At 44.1% G+C, this 26,675-nt stretch overlaps 1 protein-coding gene and 1 long non-coding RNA gene across 2 annotated transcripts; both read left to right on the forward strand.

Annotated features, from left to right (window-relative positions):
* The first annotated feature begins 5,668 nt into the window (after positions 1-5,668).
* On the forward strand, positions 5,669-7,320 carry ARC (activity regulated cytoskeleton associated protein). Its single transcript, XM_007429309.2, has one exon. It carries the CDS (start codon positions 6,064-6,066, stop codon positions 7,291-7,293), a length of 1,230 nt encoding a protein of 409 aa, XP_007429371.2. The 5' UTR covers positions 5,669-6,063; the 3' UTR covers positions 7,294-7,320.
* Positions 7,321-7,493: 173 nt separating this feature from the next.
* Positions 7,494-11,312, forward strand: LOC148214733 (uncharacterized). Its single transcript, XR_015797614.1, has 3 exons — positions 7,494-8,631; positions 9,162-9,329; positions 9,829-11,312. It is a non-coding gene; the product is annotated as an uncharacterized LOC148214733 (long non-coding RNA).
* The last annotated feature ends 15,363 nt before the right edge of the window (positions 11,313-26,675 follow it).

Genomic DNA, 26,675 nt, shown 5'->3' on the forward strand with positions numbered 1-26,675 from the left:
CTTACAATAAGGTATAATTTGTTCATTTGGGTGTGCTTCCCGTCTGGACTATCTTGCAAGGCTGACATCCACACATAGGTTACAGGAAACCTTACAGCAACCCTGTGAAGTAGGTCAGAATTTTTCAGATGGACGGGAGAAGGCACCTACTCACTTTGAGAGTTCACGAATCTGAACTCAATCTCTTAACTATTAGGCTAAATCAGGAGTCTTGGTAACAATCAAATCCAACGGGGAGGCTGGGGGAAGTGACCTTCTGCCATTTTCATGCTGATGGATGAAAATCCATCCATTCGTCTCTCCAGATGAGAAACATGCAGAAGCCTCTTCCCATTCTCCTTTGTATCTGGTTGCCTTAGCAACCAGACCTGGCTACCCAAAACTGGAAGGGGCACAAGAACTCAGCTGCTCGAGCATTCCGGTACTGCAGTGGAACATCACTGGTGACTTCCCAGGTCAGCAGCCTATATGTTCCCAGCTATTTATGAAGCACCGACCTGCCAGAGGTGGAAAGAGCTGCTGCTTCTGCACTTCTCCATCCACATCTGCTGGATAACTGGGTGCTACCACTCCTTATCATTTGCACTGGCAGCTCTCAAATGGGTGAGCAATGGGTAGAGACTGCGACTCAGTCTCCTGAGCTGCTGTGGGCAGCAACAAGCATCTGGTGATGACATCACAAGAACAGGAGGGGCTGGGAAATGAATGCTGATCATTCATTCATGGGGGGGAGGTTTGGATGGTTTTTTTTGGGGGGGAGGGAGAAATGCAAAAAATTACACCATCATAATATATCCTATCAATAAAAATAATACAGATAAAACTGAGCCATTTTGCCACCAGATTTTAGCAACTCTGTAGCTGCCCTCTAAGCCCTGGCCCCCGCTTCTTTGAAACATGGGCATGGAAACTCTTGTGGAGTGACAGCATCACTGCTTTATTTGAACTTCTGGAGTGTGTTGGAAGCTGTATGCAGAAAACGTGTTGGACGTGGATGGAAGGGAGGAGGCTGTGAAGAAAGCATCGGTGTTCAGTGTTGTTTTTTAAAAAAAGATTTCTGTATTTTCTTTGTGTTTACAACAAACGTGGATCTCCAGATTGCCAGGATTTATCTGTGGTGGAAAGTGAAATTTGGGATTTATTTTAAACCTGCCTTATAGCCATTGTCCCACCTGAATTAGATGAATCATCCTCCACTTTTATTTTTCTTACATTGTTTCTGTGCAGTTTTGGGGGAGCTGAGGATGCGGGTTAGAATAAAGTAATCTGTACTTCTGTTTCATATTGTTGTTCAGTTGTAGTTCCTTAACTGATGCGTCTCCTGGTTTTTTTTATGCCTGAATGTATGGACTGGCTATTATATATGTTCTAGGAAGGGAGGGAAGGAGGGAGGAGAAGGGAATGAGAAAGGGAAGGAAGGAAGGAAGGAAGGAAGGAAGGAAGGAAGGAAGGAAGGAAGGAAGGAGGGAAGGAAGGAAGGAAGGAAGGAAGGAGGAAAGGAGGGAAGGAAGGAGGAAAGGAGGGAAGGAAGGAGGAAAGGAGGAAAGAATTCACCTGGAAAAATTAAACTCTAGTGGTTCAGAATATCTCCCACACAAAGGAGCCATCCTCTGTAAAGAGAGTGATTTGCTGTAGCACCATCAGTTTGCACAGAAGAATGGAGCTCCACTGACGACAGGATGTGGGACCAGCTAGTAGCACTATGGTGAGAGCCACCCCTGCCCAGTTCAGGGCTGCATCCAGCATAAAAGAGCAGCCCTTGTTTCCTTCTTTATAGGAGATGGGAGTAAGGAACTCCTCTGTGTTTCCTAGGTGAAGCCTGGGACAGAGGTACCCATGTGACTCTGAGAAGCAGCATGGGGAATAAGCAAAGAGGCAGGCTGTGGTCAAGTGGGAGTTAAGTGGAATTACCATTTTTGAGCACTGTTGAGCAGTAGACTTCCTTATTTGGGGGGAAGGGAAGCTCACATTCTGTCAACATCTTAAAGCTGGCAAAGACAGAAAAAAGCCCTATTTTCTCTTGCACAATCCATTGACTGGTTTTATTTTTCAGCTTCCTTGCTCCCATAACCCACTTTCCAGTTGTGCAAGGCCAGCCTCCATCTGCCTCGCCCCTCTCTCTACCCAGTGTTTCTCAACCTTGGCAACTTGAAGATGTGTGGACTTCAACTCCCAGAATTTTCCCCCATTGAATCCACTGGGGGATTCTGGGAGCTGAAGTCCATACATCTTCAAGTTGCCAAGATCGAGAAACCCTGCTCTACACATATTCCTCTTCCAGTGTCTTTCAGTTTCTCTCTTATCCACCCCAACTTGTGGTTTCCCTCTTATCTCCATTTCTGTCTGCTCATCTTCCTTTTATTAGAACGACCATATGAATGGTTGTCATGGCATCTCCATCAGCCAGATATTCCCCAGGAAACCCAAAAGGAAACCTCTTTCCATTTTTTCTCCTCCTTAGAAAATACCAAGCAGCAAAATAGCAAACTGGTAAATCACCACAATCAGAAATAGAGACAGGATAGATACATTCCAGAAGGTGCTAATAACCCAAGACATGTGGTTTAAGTTAAATTTCATTAGCTTCTGCTGAAGGAAATTACTTTGGGTATTTAGATGGTCTTTCAAAGGTGTACACAATCTTTATAGTTTAGCTGTGGATAAGTTGCTGTGTTAGGTCAGAGTAGATGGGATCTTGAACTCCTACTTCAACCATGAATGAATTTATCTGAATTCATGAAGCAAGTAGCTTATGTTGAGCATACATTTAGTTATCAATAAATATGACAGTCAGAGTAATGAAATCAATCCAGTTCTCACTCAAGGCCCAAATAATCAAGCTCAAATGATCATACTTTGGAGTAAGACCTAAATTTCTAGAGAAGTCTTTAATTCTGGGAAAGCTAAAAGGAAAGTGGCTATGGGGAGACCTGAAGAGCCAGGTTGGGGACACAGCATCCTGGAGAAGGTCTAACTAGGTGGTCGCCGAGAGTTGACACTGACATGATGGCACAAAATCAATCAGGGTAAATATCATTGAATTAGGATTACTTGAGAGATTTGTGAAATGATTGGTAGAAGAGCATAGTAAAGTATAAGACCAGTGTTTCTCAGCCTTGGCAGCTTTAAGATGTGTGGACTTCCAGAAGTCACATTTATTTGAAAAAGGAAGATACTGGCTGGATTAGGGTCTAAACATCTTCATTTTGAGGAGCCTATGGAAACAGTTTTCTGAGTTATTTTTTTCCTCCAGCTACCTAGAAACGCTTTTCAGTACCACAGAAATTTCAAAATGATGCCTAGGGTGTAGGGTTGAGAGAAAAAAATATATCTTTTTTCATCTTCTTCCTTTCCTACAAGATACTTATATGGATGGCAATTTAAAAGAAATAGTTGGGGAATTTCTCTGTTCTTTGGAACATGTTGGTGAATGATGTCTCTGCACAGCTCTGTGTCCTCCAATCACATATGTGAGATGAGTGGCTATGTAAATTTAATAAATAAATAAGTAAAAACAGATAGTACATACAGGTCTTCTGAAGAAGCCCCACACATGTCCAATCATGAAGAGACAGAAATGTCCACCATTTTGTCATGCAAGAGTTACACATTTCCATGAAATGCTTTCTCTAAAGAACCAAACAACTACCCAATTCTCCTCAGATGTCCCAAATCCATGTAAATACACAGAAGCTCCAGTTAATGCATTCCTCTTCTTTTCAAAGTGACCCAAAAGGAGATCCATTACTTCATAAAATGGTTTAGAATACTCCTCAAACATTGAGGGTGTATACTCACAACACACCTATCCATACTTAATGTAGCTCAGGATTGGACAATGTTTTCAGAAGTCAGGTACCCTCACGTGATTTTCTGTGATGGAGCAAATTCCACCACTTCAATTTTTGGGGGATAAAATGTTGAAAGGGATGAAAATGTGCAAAATCTCATGAGGTTTCAGAAGAGGTAGAGATGGGGCACTTCATTTCTGTTCTGATAACAGATCAGGAAAGCAAAGGACTCTGTGGGCAATAGAGTTGACCGCGGAGGTCTCACCAAGCCTCTGTGAACTGGATTTAACTGTTTGCATTTCATGCTTAGTTCCCCCCTCTGGACTCTCTGCTGCAGATGTTACAAAGCATATAGGATGTGGTAGGCAAGGTCAAAGTTTAATTTGCAAGGATAAACTCTTTTATAATGATTCCATGAACAGACAATCCTCAGACCAGCAAAGAGTGCTGTCATAATATCTCACTGCTCCTAGTGTATTTTAACAGGCAGCTTCTAGCAGTTCAGTCATTGTCCTCCATTCCTGTATGCTATAACATATGTATGTATGTATGTGTGTATATACATATACATATACATATACATATACATATACATATACATATACATATACATATACATATATATATATATATATATATATATATATATATATTCCCAACAACCCCAAGCAGAAAAGAGGAGCCACAACCTCAAGAGAAGCTTGCAAGATGCCAGGTGCCACAGCTCAGCTCTGATGCTATTTTGAATCAGGCAGTTCAGTCCTGACCAAATATGCCAATCATGTATTTGGAGAAGGGGGTGTCTTGGCATCTAATCACCATTACATAAACCTCCAACCTTGCTTACTAAGAGGCAGAGAACTGTATGTATCACCAACCTCCTGTCATCCCAGGTCTCCATCAGAATGACAGGTTGGAGTTCCGGAGGGGAAACTCGCTCTCTTTCTAGAAAGGGAATCTCTTTATCTGCTGGTTATATAAGTCCCCGGTCTCCTTTTATGGCCTGCTTCCTGCTTCCACAACAAGCACCAGGAACAAGTGTAAGCTTCATCTGCGTCTGTGGGCGGAACGTGTAATGAAGCAGCCCATTCAAGCTTCATTGCTGTGAGACTTTGTGATGGGCGGGGCTAATGAGTTGGCCACCCCAGGTGGGAGGGGTGGGACCCCTTCTGACCCCATGACCCAGGAAATCCCCCTCTCGCTCATCTTTGGACACCTGTTGCTATCATGTAGAGAAGGTGGTTGGACTCAAATGCCCATCTCTGATTTGGAGAAGCCAGATCCTGGCACATCTTCTCTCCTCATTCTGATCTCTTTCCCTTTCGCTCAGTCCTGAAGTATTGTGCAAGTGGAGGCATTGGTAAATGTGCAGAGGAATGTATCAGATCTGGAGGTGGAGGGGGCATGGGTGTTCAACCTATGCTGGCCGGTGGTGTGTGACAATCACCAGCTTAATCTCCCTCTTTTGTCAGGAGCCTTTTGCAGAGAGCAATTTAATAGGGACCTTGCTGACTGAGAGATGAATAAGCCTTTCTCTGCTCTTGAGCTGGGGGGAGAGAAGGAGGATGCCATGGAGAGGGGGGAAGAAAAGGTAAAGGAATTACTCATCCAACCATCCAACTGTCTCCAAAACCTTTAAAGTGCTTCTCGCCTCAAGTCTGGGGGTGTGTGCGAGGGGGTGGAAAAAGCGAAAGGGAGGGGGAAGCAGACAGATTTGCCAGAAGCTGTGTTTTCCCCTGAATCTTTCTCGCCCAATCACAGCCACGTAGCTGATGAGCAAAGAGGTCTGGCTACGCCCACGTACGGAGCTGTGTGCAGTATAAGTATGGGTCTCCATCTGAGCTAGTGGCAGAGCACGGAGAGGGACCGAAGAGCTCTCTGTTTTACAACTCCCGGAGAACCAGACACCTGTTAGCTCAAAGTTCTCAAGAGGTCTGGAAGCAAGGGAGAAGCGGTGGCAGCAGCAAGACAGGCTACCGTGGAAGCCTTCCGACTCATCAAGGGGAACGTGTCGGATCTGCTTGGGAATTAAAGCCTTCTAGCCGAGGAAGAAGAATTCAAGACTGAAAAGAACTTTCCTTGTTTTCTTCCTGGACTTTTGCTGCAACGCAAGTGGAGTTAGACGGCAACGTTTCCTGGGGTGATATCTGATTCAGTTGTGTTTCGTGCTTTTGGGGAGAAACAGGCAAGTCCGTTTCTTGGGCAGAGTGGTTTGAGAAGGAGTCACTTGTTGAGGTGAAAGTGTATTGAGGCTATAGCAGCAAAGGTAGGAATGATGCAGTTGGACAACTTCAACCACGGGAACATCCACTCTTCTCAGGGTCATCGTGGGATGGCCAACAACAAGCCCAATGTCATCCTTCAGATAGGGAAGTGCAGGGCTGAGATGTTAGACCATGTTAGGAGAACCCATCGACACCTCCTAACTGAGGTGTCCAAACAGGTGGAGCGGGAGCTGAAAGGCCTGCAGAAATCGGTGGGGAAACTTGAGAACAATCTTGAGGACCATGTCCCCTCAGCTGCTGAGAACCAGAGATGGAAGAAATCCATTAAGGCCTGTCTGGCTAGATGTCAGGAGACCATTGCCCATCTGGAGAGGTGGGTCAAGAGGGAGATCAATGTCTGGAAGGAAGTCTTTTTCCGCTTGGAGAAATGGGCTGATCGGCTGGAATCTGGTGGGGGGAAGTACTGCCATGCCGATAGCCCTAGACAAACTGTCTCTGTAGGAGTAGGAGGCCCAGAAATCCGACCTGGCAAAGAGGAAATTTATGATTATGCATTAGACATGAGTCAGATGTATGCCCTGACTCCTCCTCCTTTAGGGGAAGTCCCTAGTGTGCCTCAGCCCCATGACTCCTATCAGTGGGTCACTGTGCCAGAAGATACCCCACCCTCCCCCGTAGAGACCCAGATTTTTGAGGATCCCAGGGAATTCCTGACACATCTGGAGGATTATCTGAAGCAGGTGGGTGGGACTGAGGAGTATTGGCTCTCTCAGATCCAGAACCACATGAACGGTCCTGCCAAAAAGTGGTGGGAATACAAGCAGGATTCTGTCAAGAACTGGCTGGAGTTTAAGAAAGAGTTCCTTCAATACAGCGAGGGTACTCTGACAAGGGACGCCATCAAACAGGAGCTGGACCTCCCCCAGAAGAATGGGGAGCCACTTGACCAGTTCCTCTGGCGCAAAAGGGACTTATACCAGACTCTCTATGTAGATGCTGATGAAGAGGAGGTCATCCAGTATGTCGTAGGGACCCTCCAGCCCAAACTCAAGCGTTTTCTTAGCCACCCCTACCCCAAAACCTTAGAGCAACTGATCCAAAGGGGCAAGGAAGTTGAGGGCAACTTAGACCATTCTGAGGAGCCCAGTCCCCAGAGATCCCCCAAACACCAGCTAGGAGGATCAGTGGAAAGTTTGCCTCCTTCCTCCACTGCTAGCCCAGCTGCTAGTGATGAAACTCATCCAGAAGTTTCTGCCCCACCAGCCACAGTGATCTGAGCCATGAAATGAGGCAGTGGAAACACAGATGGGAGCCATCAGCTTATTTAGTGCATTTGTTTCCTTTCAGTGGGTGCCTTTGGCTACACTGATGATTCTGGGAGGATGTTCTCAGCCCAACGGCTGGTTGGAGATGATTGGCTTTTTCTTTGGGGTAACCCACGTGGTGAGCATAGCTAGCTTGAATCATCTGATGTGCTTCAAGATGGAATGTTGGTAGCTGAGTTTGAGAATTGCTTTCTAAAAGCAAGGATTGGACTATGTTACCAAGGTAGGTCTCCTCCTTTTGGGGTAGAGACAGCTATATCTCCTTGGGCAATCATTTCCTAGGGATTTAAATAGACACAACAATAGAAGCTCCTTCCTTCTTACATTAGTCTTGTCCTTCAACATGCTTTTCCTTCCAGGCATTCTCTCATCCTTCCAGGTAGCTGTTGAGAGATTACCTTTGTTTATCTTTGCATTAGCCAATGGATTTACTTATTTTCTAGAAAGCTGTGGGTTTCTATTTTTATACTTCTTCAGCGTCTTTTAGACTGAGCTCCAAAACATGTTGGAAAGCAAGTTTCAGGTGGCCTGGCAGAGCTTCAGTGGAAGTTCCAGCCATCACCTGAAGCTCTGTTGTTTTGGCCTCAATTTTTCTTCTCAGATGGGTCTCTGGATTCTTTCTGACCTGATTTTTAAGGTCCTTCAGCTCCAGAAAAGCCATTAGTAGACATGCATTCCATCTTTCCTTATCTAAATCCAAGCCGTTGAGGTGAGAGGGGTTCATACAATTGAATTTCTTGCTTCATTCGTGAGGGTGATAAGTAGAGTTCTGGTAAAGACAGAGACTTTTATCAAACATCAAAGGGGGTTCAGAAAGAAAGAATACTCCAAGGGACGAGAGATGCATATACTATAAGAAGAAAAAATGTTGCACGAACACAGCTAGAATTTAGAGCTTAACCCATCTAGAAGAACGTCTTCTAAAGTTGTACTAGCTTTTGCTAGTTGAAAAATGGACTGAGTATTTCAGCGGTGGGTTAACTTTACCAAAGGTGTAAAGATCCTTGAACTGAAGCTTTTTAGCTGAGCCTCATTTGATGATATAAATAAGTACCAGACTAGGAGGAAGATCGGCAACTTTGAGAAACTTGTGCAGTTGAAAAGAGAAAAGAAGAGAGAGAAATGAAGCCAAAGTTCATACTACAGGAAGTCAGCACTTTCCGTCAGAAAGAGACATCTCGCCATGCAATATATGATGGAATCAATAGCAGCAAAGGAAAAGGTGAAGAGCAGCTGTGAAAATCTTTCTGAGAACCTTGGGGAGGTGTGAGTCCTTCCCATAGGCTAGAGGTAAGTAACAACATCTTGACTTTTTATCTTTACCAAGTTTAATGATGTTGTTGATGATGATGTCAGCTTGGGCTAGTTTAAGCTGGGTTCAGACAATACATGAAGTGAACATGGGTTTGAGGACTTACAGTATGGTTGGGACATAGCACAACACCAGAACAACTGGCAGAATATGCTTTTCTGGTATCACAAGAATTTGAGGAACTCTGCTTTCTGGTTTGGATCTGCTCCTCATTTTGCCCCTGCTAGCAGTCCAAAGTCTTTGCAGAACTGAAGGAAAAGTCAACCTGCTATTGCTTCTCTGAAAGCAAGAGAAATGGCAGTTGGGTTGTGGGAAAGAAGCTGTTCTCCCAACTGCTGTGCATAAGCATTTCCTTATCTGTGAGAGCAAACTGGTTGAGGGACATTTGTGCAGACCAAAGAATTCAATCAGAGCTCTCTGGGGAAGAAAGCAAGCAATATCTAATGTAACGAATTGTGTGTTACTGAAGCAGGCTTGGCTCACATCTCATGCCATGCTTTTATTACAGTGACTCATTGAAAACGGGCTGTGAGTTCAGCACTTCCTGAATCGCATGTGGAGCAGAGATGGAGATGGAGAGGCTGCTCTGAAAAATCCCAGCATGCAACAGAGCTGGATGGACGTCATCCTCCAAAGGCTCCTGCTGCTCCTGCAGGGCGATCACCTGAAAAAGAAGGTAATGTGAGCTCTCTACCAAAGGGTTAAATTCCTTTGCCTGCTCTTAACACTCCAGACAGCAGTTCTGAATTCTCCTGACATTTACACATAATATTCCTTCTGCATTGGGATGGAGAATTTTAGATTCCCAGTTTCAGAGCACACTTTTTGGAAAGAGGTGCTGGAAATACCTCTTTGGAAATTCCCTAAAGAGGCAAGAATCAAGAATAGGTCCTACCTGAGATGGGTCCTACCTCCTTCCCTTCTCCAGATCTTTTCCTGCCTCATTATGCTTGGTTTATTATAAGGAAATGATAGGAAACATTGTACACCCCCCTCTCCCCTCCAGGATTTAAACTGTAGCTTCCCCAACTTCTTCCCATTGGCCATGCTGGCTGGGATATACCCCAAAACCATGGGGAAACCCACCCACCATAATTCTCCAAAGCCTTAGCATTGCTCCTTTCCTTCCCATTTTCTTACCCTGTCATCTAATCTTCACATTTTTTTTATTACAGGGAACTGTTTCCTAGTGTTGTTGGTGACACAGATCCTGAGTTCTTCAATGGCTGCTACTTTTGCATGGAGAAGAGGTGTTATCTGAGGAAGTGAAGAGCAGCGACAACATCTCACGATGGCTGCTACCACAGAAGGCAGAGAAGGTGCCAGGAAGAAGCTGTACAGGGTGCAAAGATCAGCAAAGGCTCATTCAAGGGATTTCAAAGGGACTTTCAAGGGACATTCATCCATTACTCAGATGGCAACATTCAAAGTTATGACTACAGCAATGTGAACGTTGTGAATGGGAGTTGGGGAGAAAGGAATTCTGCAGGATTTTGGTGGAGGACTTCAAAGGGGGCTAAAAAGTTCCTAGAACTGAGAGAACATCCTTTCTAAAGGGTCAGTCTTCAATGTCCTGTCACCTCTGTTGCCCATGAAGATGGTGTAAAAGAAACTAGAAAGGTAAAAGTAAAAAAACCCCCAAAACCTTGGAGTCAAATGTGTTTGGTTGAACAAAGTTAGGCCCTGTAATTATGGGCCTGATAACAATGGGTGCAGTTGAGGCATACCAACTTCCCCCACTAGCCAGGAGTATAAGGAATGCATTCTTTTTCCTTATTTCATTTCTTGAGCCTACTAAGAAGTGTAAAATGTACACGCCATTGCATACAGTGGACATTTATCAGAACTTTTTTGATGTTCAAAGAAGTTTCACTTCACATTCCACCTGTCAAACAGGTTGGATTGGAGATAGTTATAGATTATTATTATTATTATTATCATTATCATCATCATCATCATCAATTTCCAAGACTATTTGGTCTCCTATTCTTGGGTAGGAGTGTCTTTACATGAATGTATACTAATCTGCCAAATCTGATCATATCATCAAATTTGGTACCAAGGTTACTTTATCAATTCAGAGTTGAGTGCAATGTTAGCCTTCAAATAATAATTATTGTTGTATTACAAATAACCTGTTCAAGTTAAACACCACAGAGGGCCAATGGTAGACTTTCAGAGAGTCTACCATGTCCTCATTGACCTTCACATCTCTTGCCATTGTTTCTCTAGCTTCACTCACAATTGTGTGACCATGCTTCTGGGGTTATTAGAGAAGCTGGCCAATGGGATCACTGGATTCTGATTATACTGATTGCTTCTAATGAATGGAAGCTTCACCTCTTCTTTATGTATCATTGTTTCTCATTGAGAGAGTTGATGCTCATATTCTCCCTATGGAGAACCTGGGAAAGATCTTTGAGACCAAGCAGACACCTTGCCTGTTGTGCAATATTACTGCATCGGATCTGCTTTCTATTTCTGATCTGTTTCTTTGTTTCTAACTACTGGAACTTATCTGTTCAAGACATGCCATGCGGAAGATGATTCCGCCATCGCATTACGAGCTGTGGTTTTGATACACGGGCTTGGGAACATGTGCTTTCTTGTGTACACAGATCACTTGACCTTGTTCCAGTTGTATGAAGCCACTTCTACATTATCACATTGGTGGTGAATCTTATGAGGCTGTGTCAGCCAATGCTCTTGTTAGAAAAAGAGAAAAAAGCATTCCCCACATGTAAAACAATTGTAGTAAAATCTGTTCATTGTGAGGAAGCATTTCTGTTTGTAGATTTCTACAATAAAACATTGTGTAATAATTGCTTAAAATAACACACACTTGGTTCTTATTCATTGTTTCCAGTCTCTCTTTCTTCTCCCCAATATGTTCAACGGATGTCTTGGGATATTACCAATTTTTGACTAGTTTGCTTTCACTGTACCCATGGATAGTTTTATTGGTTCATTCTCATGACAAAGGGCAAAGTTATTTATTTACTTATTTATTTTGGTAAAATGGGGTCCTGCTAGTGACTGCAGGCTGCCATTTTACTAAGGCTTTTGTTTTTAAGCAAAACAAACAAGCAAACGTATTTGGATATGGCTACATGCAGCAACACAATCCTAGAGGGGTCTAAGGAATGCAGAAAAAATCTTGGGGGCCAATTGTAAGAACCATAAGTCACAAATTGGCAGGAACTAGATTGGCAGGAAGATGAATGATAGTTACATAACATTCCACAAGATCTACCAGTCAGAACAGAGAATATATGGAGAGCAAACAAATCATTTTGGGTAAAACATCTTCCTTCACTTCTGTGCTGGAGATCCATGAGTCAAGTGGCTACAAACTCAACATTTTGGGTGATATGTTAGTTATCAGTTTGACCAGGACTGGCCAGGTTATTGGGCAGGATGAGAAGGAGAGAATGGCAGTGATTCATTGGAGGACAAAACCGAAGGTGCCATCTTATAATTTGCACTAAGCTACTTATGTCAACTAGTTGCCACCAAGTATGAGGGCATTGTCCCATTGAAAGCATCAATGCAATAATCAGTTTCTATAGGCAATTAAGTGTCTTAGGCTATCTAGATAGCATACCAAAGACAAGATACTTGTAGCTCTCCACCCTACCTCTGCCCATCTTATTTGTATTAGCTAGAGGAGGGATTGGTGTGGAGTGATACTATTACCATAAAGGAGATGGTGTTCCTGACAAAGCTCTCCTTTGGTTTAGAAAATTTTGCCAGCTATCACAGATATCCCTTTTCTGGGCAAGGGGTTTAAGAGGGTGATGCCTGCACAAATTGCAGATATTCTTGAAGGACACCAATTCTCTTAAACAGCTACTATTCCCTCTGATTTGAGCTTGGTTTCAGAACAGCATCAGCAACCATCAGCCAGATACATGACTTATTGCAGGACAGGACAGAGGAAGTGTGACTCTGTCAATTTTCTTTGATTCTTCAGCAGCTGTTGATACTGTTGACCACAATATCTTCCTACAATGTTGTCCCTTATCTGTTTAGTATCTCCATGAAGCTCCTGGGGTGGTCCTCCAGAGTTCTCAGGCTACCACATATGCTAATGATACCACCTCTATTTCTCCAGGACTTCTGAATCAGGAGAGGCTGCAGTGTATGTTCTGAACCAATGACGGGACACAATGAGGGGATGAATATGGCCAATAAACTGAGATTGAATCCTGCAAGGTTGGAACTGTATAGTGGACGATTCCTGGTACAGAAATTGGGAATGTTGCTTGTTTTCAGTAGGGTGGCACTCCCTTAGAAAAAACAGGTCCATAATTTGGAGGTGCTCATTGTCAGTACAAGACCAAGTCATCTCCATGACCAAGAATGCATATTATTAAATTTGGTTCATTTACCAACCAGGATGGCACAACTTGGCTGCTATTGTCCATGCAAGGAGAACAGGTCCATGAATGGGTCAGGTCAGACCCTAATTTTGATGGAGGCCTTCGGGGATGAAATAAAATAACATAGAATCTGAATGTTGGCCTCACCTAACTTAGGAAGATCTGGGTTTTCTGGAAGAGGGCTAGCAAGCTGCAAACAGCTAACGAGCGAAACCATTTTCACACACACTTTTCAGGGGCCTTGTGAATATGTAGATCTTTGATCAGTCACTGCTGGCTACTGCCTGTGGAACTAGACACATTTGTTTGCAGTGGGCATGGGGCCACCCCAGAGACAAATGTGCACAGACTGTATAAGTCTAGTTCCTAGGATTCCTGCAGGCCCACCTGTTTTGGAGATCTTTTCATATAAGCTCTCCCCAGGGACCTGGGAGATTTTACGATGGCTCCCTCATTAATTTTATCCCCTCCTATTTTGTGTGTTTTTACAGTTTTTTTTAATGTGTTATTGTTTTTATGTATTTATTTTTTTAATTGTTGTACGCCGCCCAGAGTCACCTTGTGTGAGATGGGCGGCTATATAAATATGATTAATGATGATGATGATGATGATGATGATGATGATGATGATGATGGAATTTGTAAGAGCACTTTGCTGAAAGGAATTACAGCCCTGTTTAAAACCAGAAATTCTTCTCCCACATTTGTCCCTATTTGTGCTGCTGGCAAATGTCTTCAGAGAAATTCTACAATTCCTGTTCCTCAGGAAAATACTGTACTAACAAATTTGGGATGTGGACTGAGATTGGAGCAGTGATTTCTCTGGAGTCCTTGGGGTTCTCTGAGCTTGGTTGTTTTCTTGCAGACGTTTCGTTACCCGGGTAGGTCACATCTTCAGTGCAGTGATTTCTCTGAATTTCTCCCTAGCAATGAGAAACTGTAGCCCTTTCTCAAGGGCAGGACTTCTCCTTAGGAAGGGCAGGGATAGTGCTATGGATAAAATTTTCCTGGTGGGTTCCCTTTTTTGGGGGATTTCAGAGAAACGTGGGAAGCCAGGGAACCCGCTAGAAAGAGGGTGACAAGGAAAGCAGACCTTTGACATCCACCAGTTAGTCACCTTGAAACAAAAGAAAGGCAAGAACACTACAGTCCTTTTGGGAGAATTTTTCTAAAATTATTTTCACCTTTGAAAAAAATTTGAAGGCCATTCTTCTTTCTCAAATTGAGTGGGAATTGGTGGGAGGGACAGAGACAGAGACAGAGACAAGAGAGAAAAAAACAAACCCATTTTTTTCTGCCCAACAATGCAAAATATACACCCTCTTGACTTTGTAATCCAGAGGACTCTGTGCTGTACAGAGAAGGCACTTGAGACTCTAAAAATTAAAACATTTCTCATTTCTGATTCTTCAAGGACAGGCTGGTAGAATAGCTCTGATTCATTAATTACACACTCACCTGTCTTGATTCAATTTGTAAGGTGCCCTTTTGATGTTCTCTCTGGTTGAATTGTTTAGTGACACGGGAACATGCTGTCCCTAGACTTTTCACAGAGTCACCGGGGGAAAGAGCCACAGTATCTGCCCTGGGTTGGCTGAGGATTCCCCAGCGAAAAAGACTTTAGGCAATCTTGGAGCAAAAAGGGAGCAGAAATTGCATCCTTCCTTCTGCTTGCCTTCCCCAGCACTGGGGGGTTTGAGACAGGGGTACAACTTTCCATGGCCCTCTTTTACACCAGAAGTTCCTCTGTGCTTGCTCATTCATAGTATTCATGATGCAGCAGGGCAAGGAGACAGAGTGTAAGGGGTGAAGCTGGTGAGGCAGGAATTGGTGCTGCTCTATGCTGACACACCTGTTGTGTGTACATGTGTGTGTATCTCTCCCCCCCTTTTTTCTATTTTTTTCTCTGGCTCTGTCTTTATCTCTATCATCTCTCTCTCTCTCTCTTCTCTCTCTCTCACACACACACACACACACACACTAATAATAATTTAGATGAGATTTAGCGTCAGGTCGATTTATCCCCATTTATTAGGCTGGATTTTGAAAGATGCAGAATAATGTGCAAACCGTCTAAGTGTATGTGTGTGAATACTGTATATATATGTGTGTTGGGGCTGGGGTGTGTTTCTGTAAGCCCCTTAAGAAAAGCCATGGAAGGAAAACCATACATGGAATGGTTGGAGGCACTGGCTACATTTAGGCTAGGAAAGAGAAGATTGGAGAAACATGATGGCTGTCTTCAAAAACCTGAAGGACCGTCATGGGGAAGATGAGAGAGAACTGTCACTCTAGAAGACAAGAAACAATGGGATTAATCTACAAGGGGGCAGATTTTGGTTGAACGTGAAGAAAACTTTCCTAATGTTAAGAGCTGTTCAACAATGGACCACACTGTCTTCAAGGATGGGGACTCTTATTCACTAACAAAGAGTCTGGGTCCATCTTCTAGGGATGCTGTAGCAAGATGGGGGGTGGGAAGGGTTGGATGATCTTCAAGTGCTCTTCCAACTCTTCCATTCTTTGTTTCTATGAGTCGCAGAGATGTACAGTGCTGCTTGGCCTGGGGTGGGGTACATACAATGGTAGTGGAGAATGAAATGGGGCCACAAATAGTAAAATGTAGCAGTGGGCAGCTGCAAGGAACCGATCCTTTTCTGCATGGACTAAGAAAGGTTTCATGGGCCCTCTCCTGCCCTACCTGAAAAGAAAAGGGCACAAAATATTTCCTTGACTGGTCAGCAGAACACTGAAAATGGAGAGTGCCCCAACTGCACGCTGGCTCAGGAAACAGAACTTTCACATACACACGAAGGGGCAAAAGAAAGACTTGGACTTTCTTTGACTTCATGTGATTGTTGAAGCCCACTTTTTAGGCTTATCGGGGTGACACAGGGGGCCAAAAAAGTCAAGATGGCAGCTACAACCATATGACTGAAGGCCCACCTCTTTTTTACGTGTGCAATCTTGACTTTTCTTACACGCACACACTTGTGGGCCCCATCTCAGCAATGCCACAAGACAACAATGAGTGACACTGCATTGCAGCTGCATGATCTCCACCCCAAAGGGAGCATGCAATTCTCACAAGGTGTCTCTGGCATCACTACAATTTCCACCCTTTGAACAATTCTTCTTGCCACTCTGAATTTTGTAAAATGATAGTGGGAAAGACTGTGTGCAAGCAATGGGTCCACATATCCTCTTTTTTCCCTAGAATTAGATCCTCATCCGTACATGGCATCAAATGGGCACTATCAGGAATGTGACTTGGGTCAGCACAGTGTGAAAACTCAACTCTGGTGTCCCGTTGGTCTAGCATAATTTTCATCCCCAACCTTAGGGATGCCAGGGTAATAGAAAAGTACTCTTTTCTAGTCAGATTGAAAGCTGATTTTGACTTCCCCAGAAATCCTAACCAGAATCCTTGCAAAGCGTACAGGCATTATGTTCATCAGCCCCCCATCAATGAGGGGTTTATCTAAATACCCTGATTTTCTTCACTCCATCTCTCCTCCCATCATTCTATGTGGTTTCCCCAGCTTTTACTTCCCTCTTACTGAGGCCCATCTGTTTTTTTCACAGTGCTACTCCTGCCAGCTAAGAAGGGATCCTGCTGAGAAATTTTCCTCTGCTGGAGAGATTTGAGGCAGGGAGGGGAAGAGTCCATCCAGTTCCTGAGCCACAGATTGAGTAGAGAATTTCAGAAGGGATTTTGGGCCCAGGTCTAGTTTGTCTAATTCATGGTGGGAGAGAATGAATGGTCCTATGAGGATGGGTGAACAAGGGTGTCTTGCCCACACCCTGAAGCCCCTGAGGGACTGAGTGTGGGCTTCTACCATAACTGGCAGCCCACTACTTTTCCATGGTTTGTAGAAAGGAGTACTTGAGGGGGCACATTTGGCAATGGCCCTTCCCCCCCACCCCTAAACTGACTCTGGTTCAGTTGCATCAGCTTGGTTGATGACACACCGTGGAGGCAGCCTGGTCTTTTGCGCTCGGAGGCGGATGCAGGGCTGACACCCACGGGCCCGTTGCTTTTGCAGCTGAAATGTCAGCATCTCCCCACCCACTCCCCTGGCGTAGGCTATTCACACTCCTTTGGGTGACTCAGCAGGTAAGGGGAGCCGCCAGCTCACCTTCAGCTGCACATCGCTGTTCCCCAGTCTTCATGCTTGGAAATGCAAGAGGACTTCCTGGCAGCTGCTGAGCTAAGCAGTTGCCTGCCAGAAGCCAACCCTGTTTCGGTGGTTGGAAATCTCTCCTTTGCTCTAATTGCTCCTGGCCTCCTTGGGATCCACTCCTCCAGACACAAACACCACAACATCCCCAGCGCTCTTGCGCAGGACACACTATCCACCGCCTTCGTCTCCCCATCCCCACTCTCATCGCTGGCCTTGTACCTTCTTGATAGATGTCAACCAAAGAGCTGGTTCAGACCATAGAGACTTCAGGCTTTCTCGCAGACCTGCTCCTTCTCTCTATTCCCTGGGGGGGGGGGGCAGGGAAGAGGGGGTGAGTTTTCTGCATGGATGTGCTGCTGGCTTCTATTATGGGGTGGAGTGGGGGCTTTCCTGCACCAACAGTGTGAAGTGTCAATCAGCACAGCACTGTTGGAGCACTCGTCTCCATGGGAACCGAATGCAGGTTACTAGGTTACCCCATTGAGATGCAAACGCCTTTGACTAGCCAGCTTCCTCCCTGCAAGACTCTGGAGGTCAGGGTGAATGTAAGTGGCCTAACCAGGAGTGACTGTTCCCCTTCCTCCAGCCTCCCAGTTCTTTGTGGGGCTTGTTTATGTATTTATTTGTTTTAAACTGGCACAGGGATTTGTCTCCTTTAAAATATTTTAAGCAATTAAAAATTAAAGCAAAGGGATGCATTCATTTCTTTTGGGGTAAAGCAGGATGCCCAGCCGATCCGATGCATTGCACACTAAGAATGGATGGCTTCAGAGAGGAAAGTGAGTGGCCTTATTTTCCCCCTCTGGGTACCCCAACTTTAGTAGTTGTATTCTGCCAGTTGTCTAGCGGTGTCTATGTTCTACCTGCACATCAGAGCTGTGCAGAATTTTAAGGGCTGCTTTGCATGGGTGAAGCTTTGAAGGCCTCAAGGTTGATTCACAAAGCAATCTGTCCCCTCGCTTCAAAGACTGAAACCTTGCCTTCTCTGCACCTCTTGGCCTCCCCTCACAGGGTTTGAGTTGTGGAAGAAGGTCATGAGGGACCTTCTCCCACAGTGCTGATCAAAGGGCTTCTAGGCTGGGTGAAGCTTCAGCAAGGAGGCCATTCTGTGGTACGCTTCGAGGAGAAGGCTGAGAAAACACCTCTTGGTGAGAGTAGTTGAGGCCACACAAATTGTCTGGTTGCTGTATCCTCTTCATTTCAATGAAGCGAACATGTCCTAAGAAGACTGGGTGAAGGAACTGGAGTTATGTTGTCTGGAGAAAAGAAGAATGGAGAGAGATATGATATCAGTGTGCAGGTGGGCTTTGTTCAATGGCCACAGAAACTGGGACTAGAAACCATGGGTAAAAATTGCTTAAATTTAAGGAAAAGTGTTCTGATGGTAAGATCGGTGTAGCAGTAGAACAATTTATTTAAGGAGGTTTTAGCTTCTCCACCTCTGGAGAGACAGCTCTCATGGATGGTTTCACTGGTTCTCCTGCATGTTGCAGAGGGTTGGACTAGATGACCTCTGTGGTTGCTTCCATGGCTACAATTCTGTGACTCGATAAGAATCAAATTGTCTCCATGGAGCAAATCTCTTTGTGGAAGAGAATCTAAGTCTCTTTGAACAAGCCAAGTAGATAGGGTTGTCCACTTGTTAAATTCTATGAGAACTGTAAGATAACTGAGAAACTTGTTTTTATAGAGAATGAATAACTTGCTTGTTTCTCCCTTGCATTACATCAGAGGAAAACATGGGGATGAAGCTGATTACTGATGCCTCCCTCCCCATTTCATGTTCATGTGAAACTTCTAAAGTAGTGTTTCTCAGTCTTAGCAACTTTAAGATAGGTGGACCAACTCCCAGAATTCCCCATTCCCCTGCTGGCTGGGGAATTCTGGGAGTTGAAGTCCACCTATCTTAAAGTTGCTAAGACTGAGAAATGCTATTCCAAAGGGAGCTTAGGCAAAGAAGTGGCTTGTAACCAGAAGTTTCTATAATGCTGGATAACCCAATTTATTTATTATTTACTATAGTTCAATCATCATACAATTAAATAACCGTAATACTATAATCATGAAATCGTAGTGCATATATCACCACAACTAATTGCACACCCAGCAACAGCTACCTGCTTGCGTCTCAATCCTTTAAATGTTTTTTGAAAGAAGAAACCAGAAAAAAGAAATTTGATTTCTTCGCTTCCTTGGTCAACTATTTCTAAGACCATGTATTCAAATATGAAATAATGTTTCAAATATTTCTAAGACAATGTTGTGGGCTGGATCTTAAGCGTTCTTCTTCTGATATATGCATGCCGATTTGGGAGTGCCTGAAAGATGTTTTAGGAGAATAAGGGCATTATTTATTCTATTCTACCCATTTTGAGCAAAATAGGTGCGTTGCAATGTGCACACACCGAAAGTCTTGCACTGGTCAATATTTCCTTTTCGTTGCATCCAGGACCTTTGGCTGGACCTATGCATTGATACTGTGAAGGCAAACTTCCATTTGCAGGTTATGGTCTGTTATATTGTGAACATCCCGTGCTCATCCTTGGCTTCGTCATCACACTGACTTCCTGGTCTTGCCATCTTATAAACCTTTCTTCCTCTTCCAAAGAGGCTTCTGTTTTATGTATTTTATTTTTTATTTATTTTTCAAATTTATCTATGCCTCCCATCTCCCTATACAAGTGACTCCAGGCGTTTTTTCTTCCTTATTTTCAGGATGCTTGAGAATTTCCTTTGGATTTCTCCTGGGGCTGGTTTTCAGCTTCCTTGTCTGTTGGAGGGAGAGAATGGAGCTACTGGAAGCATTCGTTTGGTGGCACTTTTCCTGGCTGCCTGCCGTCCTCAATCTGGAAAAGTCCCCCATGGAAAAGTGCCTCCTTGGGGTCTTTTCTTGGAACTGAATAAAAATATGAGAAGCCAGGGAGGCTGTAAATAGTAAAAAAGCTGATTGTGCCATAAAAGGCAGGGCATTTGCCTACATCCCTTGGCCTCCTTACAACATAATAAGTTCAGGGTCATCACATTTTACTTATCAAAATTTCATCAAAACGCTCTTCTTTTTATTAATGAAAGTTATTATTTATGAAACAACCTCATAGAGCCACCCATCCACCAGGAGGAACTCTGGATGGTCAACAAGAATCAAAACCACAATATAATGAAAACAAAAGGCCGTGTAAACAGGAAAGGGACAAATCTCCTTCATCAAACTGAATGAGAACCTACGGAAGAAAAGTCTTTTCCTGCAGAGTATGATGGGTGTTTTAGCATCCATTTCTCTTTTTAAACAGTTATGGTCAACACTTTATTGCTCTCAAAGTCTCCTTTTCTTCTATCCTGTTGCCCTCATCCATTCAGTTGGCCATCAGAAACTTAACTGCAGCTGAAATGTGGCAGGTGGTGAATCCTGGGGTCTTTCACGTTAAAATGTTTTCCTCTGGAAGACACCCCCTTTCTCATCCTGTAGGCTTCCCCAGCATTTAAAAACCCACACACCTCAATATAGTCATTAAATGCGTTGCTGAAGTTCTAGTTTATATTGTTATTCTTCATATAGTAATTTTACTGTGGAGTGCTACTAAGTCAATTGTCCTGGGAATTTGCATTTATGTTGCTATAAATCAGGAGAACACCGGAGACTTTTCCTAAAGCTGGTCTGAGGCTTCTCCAATAGCAGGTTACAAATACTGACAAACATTTCAGATTATTAGCATGTTTTAATTGGAATCATGAATACCCTTCCTGTCAACTTCTAATCCTTTTGGGTGCAATATTTTCAGCCCCATTTCCCCCTGCTCCCTTTAAAAAAGATTCATATTTTTCCCTTTCCTCCAGGAAATCAGAGTAGCAAACTGCGCTTCCTCCAAATTTTTCTTCACAAAAATATCCCTACCGGGCAAGCTGGCCTGAGGCAAAGTAAGAGGGGATGGATCTGAACCTGAATTTCTCCAGACCCAGATTGTCACTTTCACCACAAGACTACAGCACCTTACACTTTTGCTCCAAGGTTCTTAAATGCTCCAAGGTCACTTCTGTTCACAATCGTCTTCATCCTAATGGTGAAAATGGAGGTGTCCACAGGGTGTGGTCAAAAAAGTCAAAGTGGTGCCCACAATGGTACGATTGAAACTCCACCTGTTTTTTATGTGCATTATGACACACATCAAAAACAGAGGAAGCTTCAGTCACACCTTTGTGACCACCGTCTTGACTTTTTTGACCACACCTTGTGGACACCCTGCATGAAGACATGTTTTTATATGGCTGTGTTGAATCAATGGTCTTTCGTCCTAAGATGCTGAATCTTCTCTATCTCCTGTAATGGAAAAAGCCTCATCTAGCAGGATTAAGGAAAAACAGCATCATTTCACCAAACCAGGGGTTCATTGGATGCAGTGTGCTCTGTATGTGTGTGTGTGTGTGCGTGTGTGCGTGCAAGTGTATGTCCACACGCAGAAGACAACTGGTATAATAGACGCTTTCCAAATTTCATTCTGCAAGGCCTCTGAGATAAGCACAAGGCACAACATTCAGCCACTTCTTTTGAACTCCAGCTCTTTCAATGTCTTTACATGATTCTAACTGAAACATTTTACTCCATAAATGTAGTTTTCCACTTAAGGGAAAAAAATACGGCCACAGAAAATGAGGGAGAAGAAATTATTTTAACTGACATGCTAGTTCTCCAACCAGTATATATTTAAGCAGAATGCCAACATTGAGATCTTGTTGTGATGCAATCTAGGAATAAAAAAAAAAAAGAGTCCAAAATGCAAAGATTAGGGGAAAGTCCACGCAGAAATGTGCGCATCGGGGAAAATAGTGTACAAATCCACATTAATGGATACACAAACTCACATATTCCTGTGCAAAAAGGGGAAATACATGCATATTAACCAGAAGGCCCATCGAAAGTTGTGCATTATTTTTTAAATCAGAAATTTGCATGGAAACAGAATAGCATGATCTTAAGTTACAAGGAAAGAAAATCAGAACTGAAGATTTAATTAATCGATTAATTAATTAACGAATAAATTTATATGCCACCCAGCTCGCAACAACTCTGCCTGGTCCTCTATTTGTGTAGACCAGGGTTTCTCAACCTCGACACCTGTAAGACACGTGGACTCCAACTCCCAGAATTCCCCAGTCAGCGTGGTAATTAGAAACACTGGTATAGACCAGCTGGGCCACACTTTGTCATTTAAGGCCAATTTTAACAAGTGACCCTGGGTGGCGAACAATATTAAAAGAAAATAAAAACAATTATTTTTTTTTTAAATCATTTTAAAAATAATTTTTAAAAACAACAGATCATCGTGATCTCCTGCCCGCTTGGAACACCAGGAGAAATGACCAGCCCATGAACGGATGAGCACAGATTATTCTATGCAAAGAATTCCATGGTTACCATCACTAAGGAGACTGACAGCTTTTATCTTGCCCACTGGCATTTAGAAACTCTCAGACCCTTAGCATTTCAAGAAAACCTTAAGCTCCTTTAAAAGGAACCTTTTCTCTTTGAATTAATGTAGAGACAATGTTTACCTGCCTAGCTTCTCAAATATTGCTTTCTTGTGTGGTTGCGGTGATTATTTCCCCTCTATCTCCCACAGTCCATGGGCGAGCATCGCTATGCAGCCGAAACAGCCCAACCACGCACCAATCGCTCAGCCAACTTGGAGAAATGCCATGGTCTGCCAAAGGACTGACAGTGTTGGGGACACACCTGACCCTGGGGATGACTGGAACCCAGTTAGGAGAGAACGGGTTGGGCAAACAGGAGCTGAGTGGGGTGGAAATGGAAAATTTGGGGGGAAATGTGTCTAGGAGAATAAAGCTATGAGATTGACAACAGTACTCTGCCCTGCAACTTTTTGTTACATGCTCCACTCTTCTTCCAATGATATTATTATTGTTGTTTCTTCACACAGCCAATAGAGTAGAATCTGAGGGTTGGAAGGTCCCTTCAGGTCTTCAAGTCCAACCCCCTGCTTCATTCAGGAATTCAAGTTGCAGCATCCCTGGCCAGTGGCTGTCCACCCTCTGACTGAACATGGACCTTTGATAGGGAAGGGGAGAAATCTTACAGATCCTGCAGAGAGAGGATGGAGTTGGGTTTTTCTGATCAAGCCAGTCAGTTTCCTTCTGAGCAAAAGCCAACATGAATTCAGGCTGATAGGAGTTATCTTTTGGCTTGTCTGTTGTTGAGCACCTGTACTCAAGTGAAGTATACTCTGAGATTCTCATTCCAGGCATCACAGTTTAGAAAGGACAGTGACCAACTGGAGCAAGACCAAGGAGAGAAACCAAGATGGTAAGGGGCCTGGGAGGAAAAACGGATAGGAACGGTTGGCGCCATTGTGTATGTTTAGTGTGGAGGAGAGAGAACTGTGGGGAAACTTCACATTTCTTTCGGGAAGAAGAGAAGGAGAATTGTTCTGAATCATTCCAGAAGACACGTCAAGAATCACTTAGCTTAAACATAAAAAGATTTCAGTTGGACGTTCAGAAGAATTTCTTACTAGTAACAGCTCTCACCAATGGAACCAATGGCCTTGGGAGGTGGTTGATTCTCCTTTGCTGGAGATATTTCAACAGAAGCTGGAGGAGCCTCTGTTGGGGATGCTGTAGGCTTGGAGTCCTGGATAACATAACAACATAAGCAGTGGCCCATTGGATTGGACCCCTGGACCATTTAGTCCATGGTACTCACAATGGCCAACCAGCTGCAGAAGGAAGTGCACCAATCTCCCAGCAGATGGCCTTCAGAGAAGTCCCACTGCCATCTAAGCTAAGAGCCATTGGTCCCCAGGACTTCCATGAATTGGTCCAACCCTATTTCGCAGCCTGCCAAGCTGGTAGCCAGCACCAAATTCCAAGATCTCCAAGTTCCCTTCCAACCCTGACATTCTATGACTCTCAAAAGAATAAAGATTTATAGCTGTGCCTGGCCTGAAGTTCCAGAGGCAGGAAAAGCCACAGGGGGTTAAATTACAAGGAAGGAGACTTCTGTTGCACATCAGGAAAAGTTTCCTAATGGGAAGAGCTGTTCCAGAGCAAAAGAGACTGTCTCTGGTGGTGGTGTACTCTTTCTACAGAGGATGTATGGCCATCTTTCAGGAATGTGGAGGCAAAGGGTGATCTTCAGGATCTAGGTGGTCTTCAAGATCTCTTCCAACCCTTGCTTTCTAGGATTCTAATCAGAGAAGATGGGATCTTCTTTTCATCACCAGTGGCAAGCTGCTACGTTGGAAATGAAATGCCAGCCTAGAAATACTCTTTAATCTGCTTCAGCCAAGTGGGTTTTCATTTCCAAGTGAATATTATTTTTGTTCCTGATTTGTCTGAGGAAGAGGCCATGCGTGGAGCAGAGATATCACGAATTTAAACTGCAGCAGCCTTATTTCACAAAGCAAGTTAGAAAATGATAGGTAGGAGAGGACCGGTATCCTTCTGGAGAAATCATGACCATCAGAGCATCCATGCCTTTGAATCTTATCTTGTCTCCTGCTTTACCTATTCCTTTGGATGGTGTTTTCCTTAGGAAGCTTAATTCTGTATACCCAACATGCTAGATTTATGACGGAGAGATGAGTTTTAAGGAAATTATTACGGTAATAACTCAGATGGCCAGCTGCTGTGGATAAGGCCAGGAGAGTTATAGCAGAGGGACACAATGTCGGTCACCCCGAGGCCCACACCAGCATTTCTGGATCATGTCAAAGGCCACACTCTGAAAACAGGCAGGGCCACGGCCGGTTGGGGAGGAGGATTGCAATGCGTAACTTACACATCTGCACGGCTTCTCTGGGCTGAGAGCCATGGACAGCAAAGTTAGCTTTTTATTTGCTTAGTCCCTTCTAAGCTGCCATTTTGAAATGCTTAAACTGCAGTCTGACTCACCCACACCTGGGAGTTTAGCTTCCTGACTGTAGCAGGACTTATCTGTAAGTAAGCAGATGGGCTGAGACTTTTAATGAAATTTGCACATCACCCAAATCATATCACATCATTTCTTTTGCTCTTTCTGACAGGGGACATGGGGCAAGCCTCGCTGTGGTGGCTTGGAAGCCAGGTTTCATGGCTTAGCCTGAATTCTAAGCCTCGCCAAATAGGGTTTTCAGAAGCTGTGAAGCAGGGTCAGCCTTTTCAATGATGATTGAACCTGCTGTTTGCTTGCGTTGACTGGTTGGATTGAGGCTGAATGGCTTGATTTTTCAGCCTGCATTGCTGCTGCGAGAAAATATTCTTGGATGGTGCAGAAATCTCCAGTTTCTGTTAGCAGATAAACAGACCAAACCAGCAGGTCTGAGGCTTCAGAGGGCTGCCAAAATTACACCTAACAGACCGTTCCTTGTCTGCAGCAATCATGGGGTCTGCAACATCAACAACAGAGCAAACCACCATCACCCCCACCACAAAACCCTCTGGATGCCAGGGCACCGTTTCTGGGTATGGAAGCTGTCATCATGGGGGTTGTGCATCTTTTCTCAAAGCGCACGAGAGATTCTCTTTGTAAGTAGGTCCTCGGATCCCCTGGAAAGTTGCTATTCTGGGCACCGCTGACCTTGACCTGCGTATGCGTTTGGACACAGCCTTCTGCCAACCAGAGCGAGAGCCTCTTCCGTGCAGATAACGGACCCCCAGCTGGGTTTGATGGAGCTGGAAGAGGGGGCCGTGAGAGCTGAATCAAGGGGTCAGACGGTCCTTGGGCTGGAAGGCATTGTGTGGTTGCGCTGAGGAACAGAACGGGGGGAAAAAACGAGATCACACGTTCCAAGAAGGAAAAGTACATTCCGTATTCAAAGACGAGAGGGTTAGGAAAAATGAGTCAGAAGAAGACCCAGCTAGAATGGTGGAGTGTTGTATATGTGTGTGATGGGTATGAAGGGAGGTGTCCTTGTTTCTGTGCGTGTTACATAAGGGTGCGTATGTGTGTCAAGCGGAGCTGGAATGTGCTGGAAAATTCCTGAGGGTAATTTCCAGGGTACTCTGTACCCAACACACTCCTGATGTCGGGATCAGAGCAAGCATGCACGCTGCTCAATTCAGCTAGAATAAAACACAGGTGGCCATTTGTTTATTAAACATTGGCAAAGACCAACAACATGGGACAGTTTGGTCTAGTGGTAAAAGCTCCAGGTTAGAAAGCAGGAGAGGGGGAGTTCTCGTCCTGCCTTAGCCATGAAAGCCAGTGGGGTGACTTTGGGCCAGTCCCTCTCTCTCAGCCCAGCCCATCTCACAGGGTTGTTGTTGTGGCGGGGAAAAGAGGAGGAGGAAGGAGTACTAGGTATGTTGGCCGCCTTGAGTTATTTATGGACATAATAAAGGCAAGATAAAAATATCTAAAAAAAATTAACTGGCAAAATGGGACCAAAAAAAAAGGGGGGGGGGAGCAGGGAAAGAGTTCTAAATAGGCAAGAACTTTTATGATCTATACCTATATTAAAAAGC

Source organism: Python bivittatus, unplaced genomic scaffold, assembly GCF_059951505.1.
Source record: "Python bivittatus isolate LINGU-HERP-01145 unplaced genomic scaffold, Pbiv_v1 ctg000590_np1212, whole genome shotgun sequence".
NCBI lineage: Eukaryota > Metazoa > Chordata > Lepidosauria > Squamata > Pythonidae > Python > Python bivittatus.

What these genes read in the sequence shown, in the direction of transcription:
- ARC (XM_007429309.2), top strand. Translation starts at nt 6,064, where the DNA reads ATGATGCAGTTGGACAACTTCAACCACGGGAACATCCACTCTTCTCAG.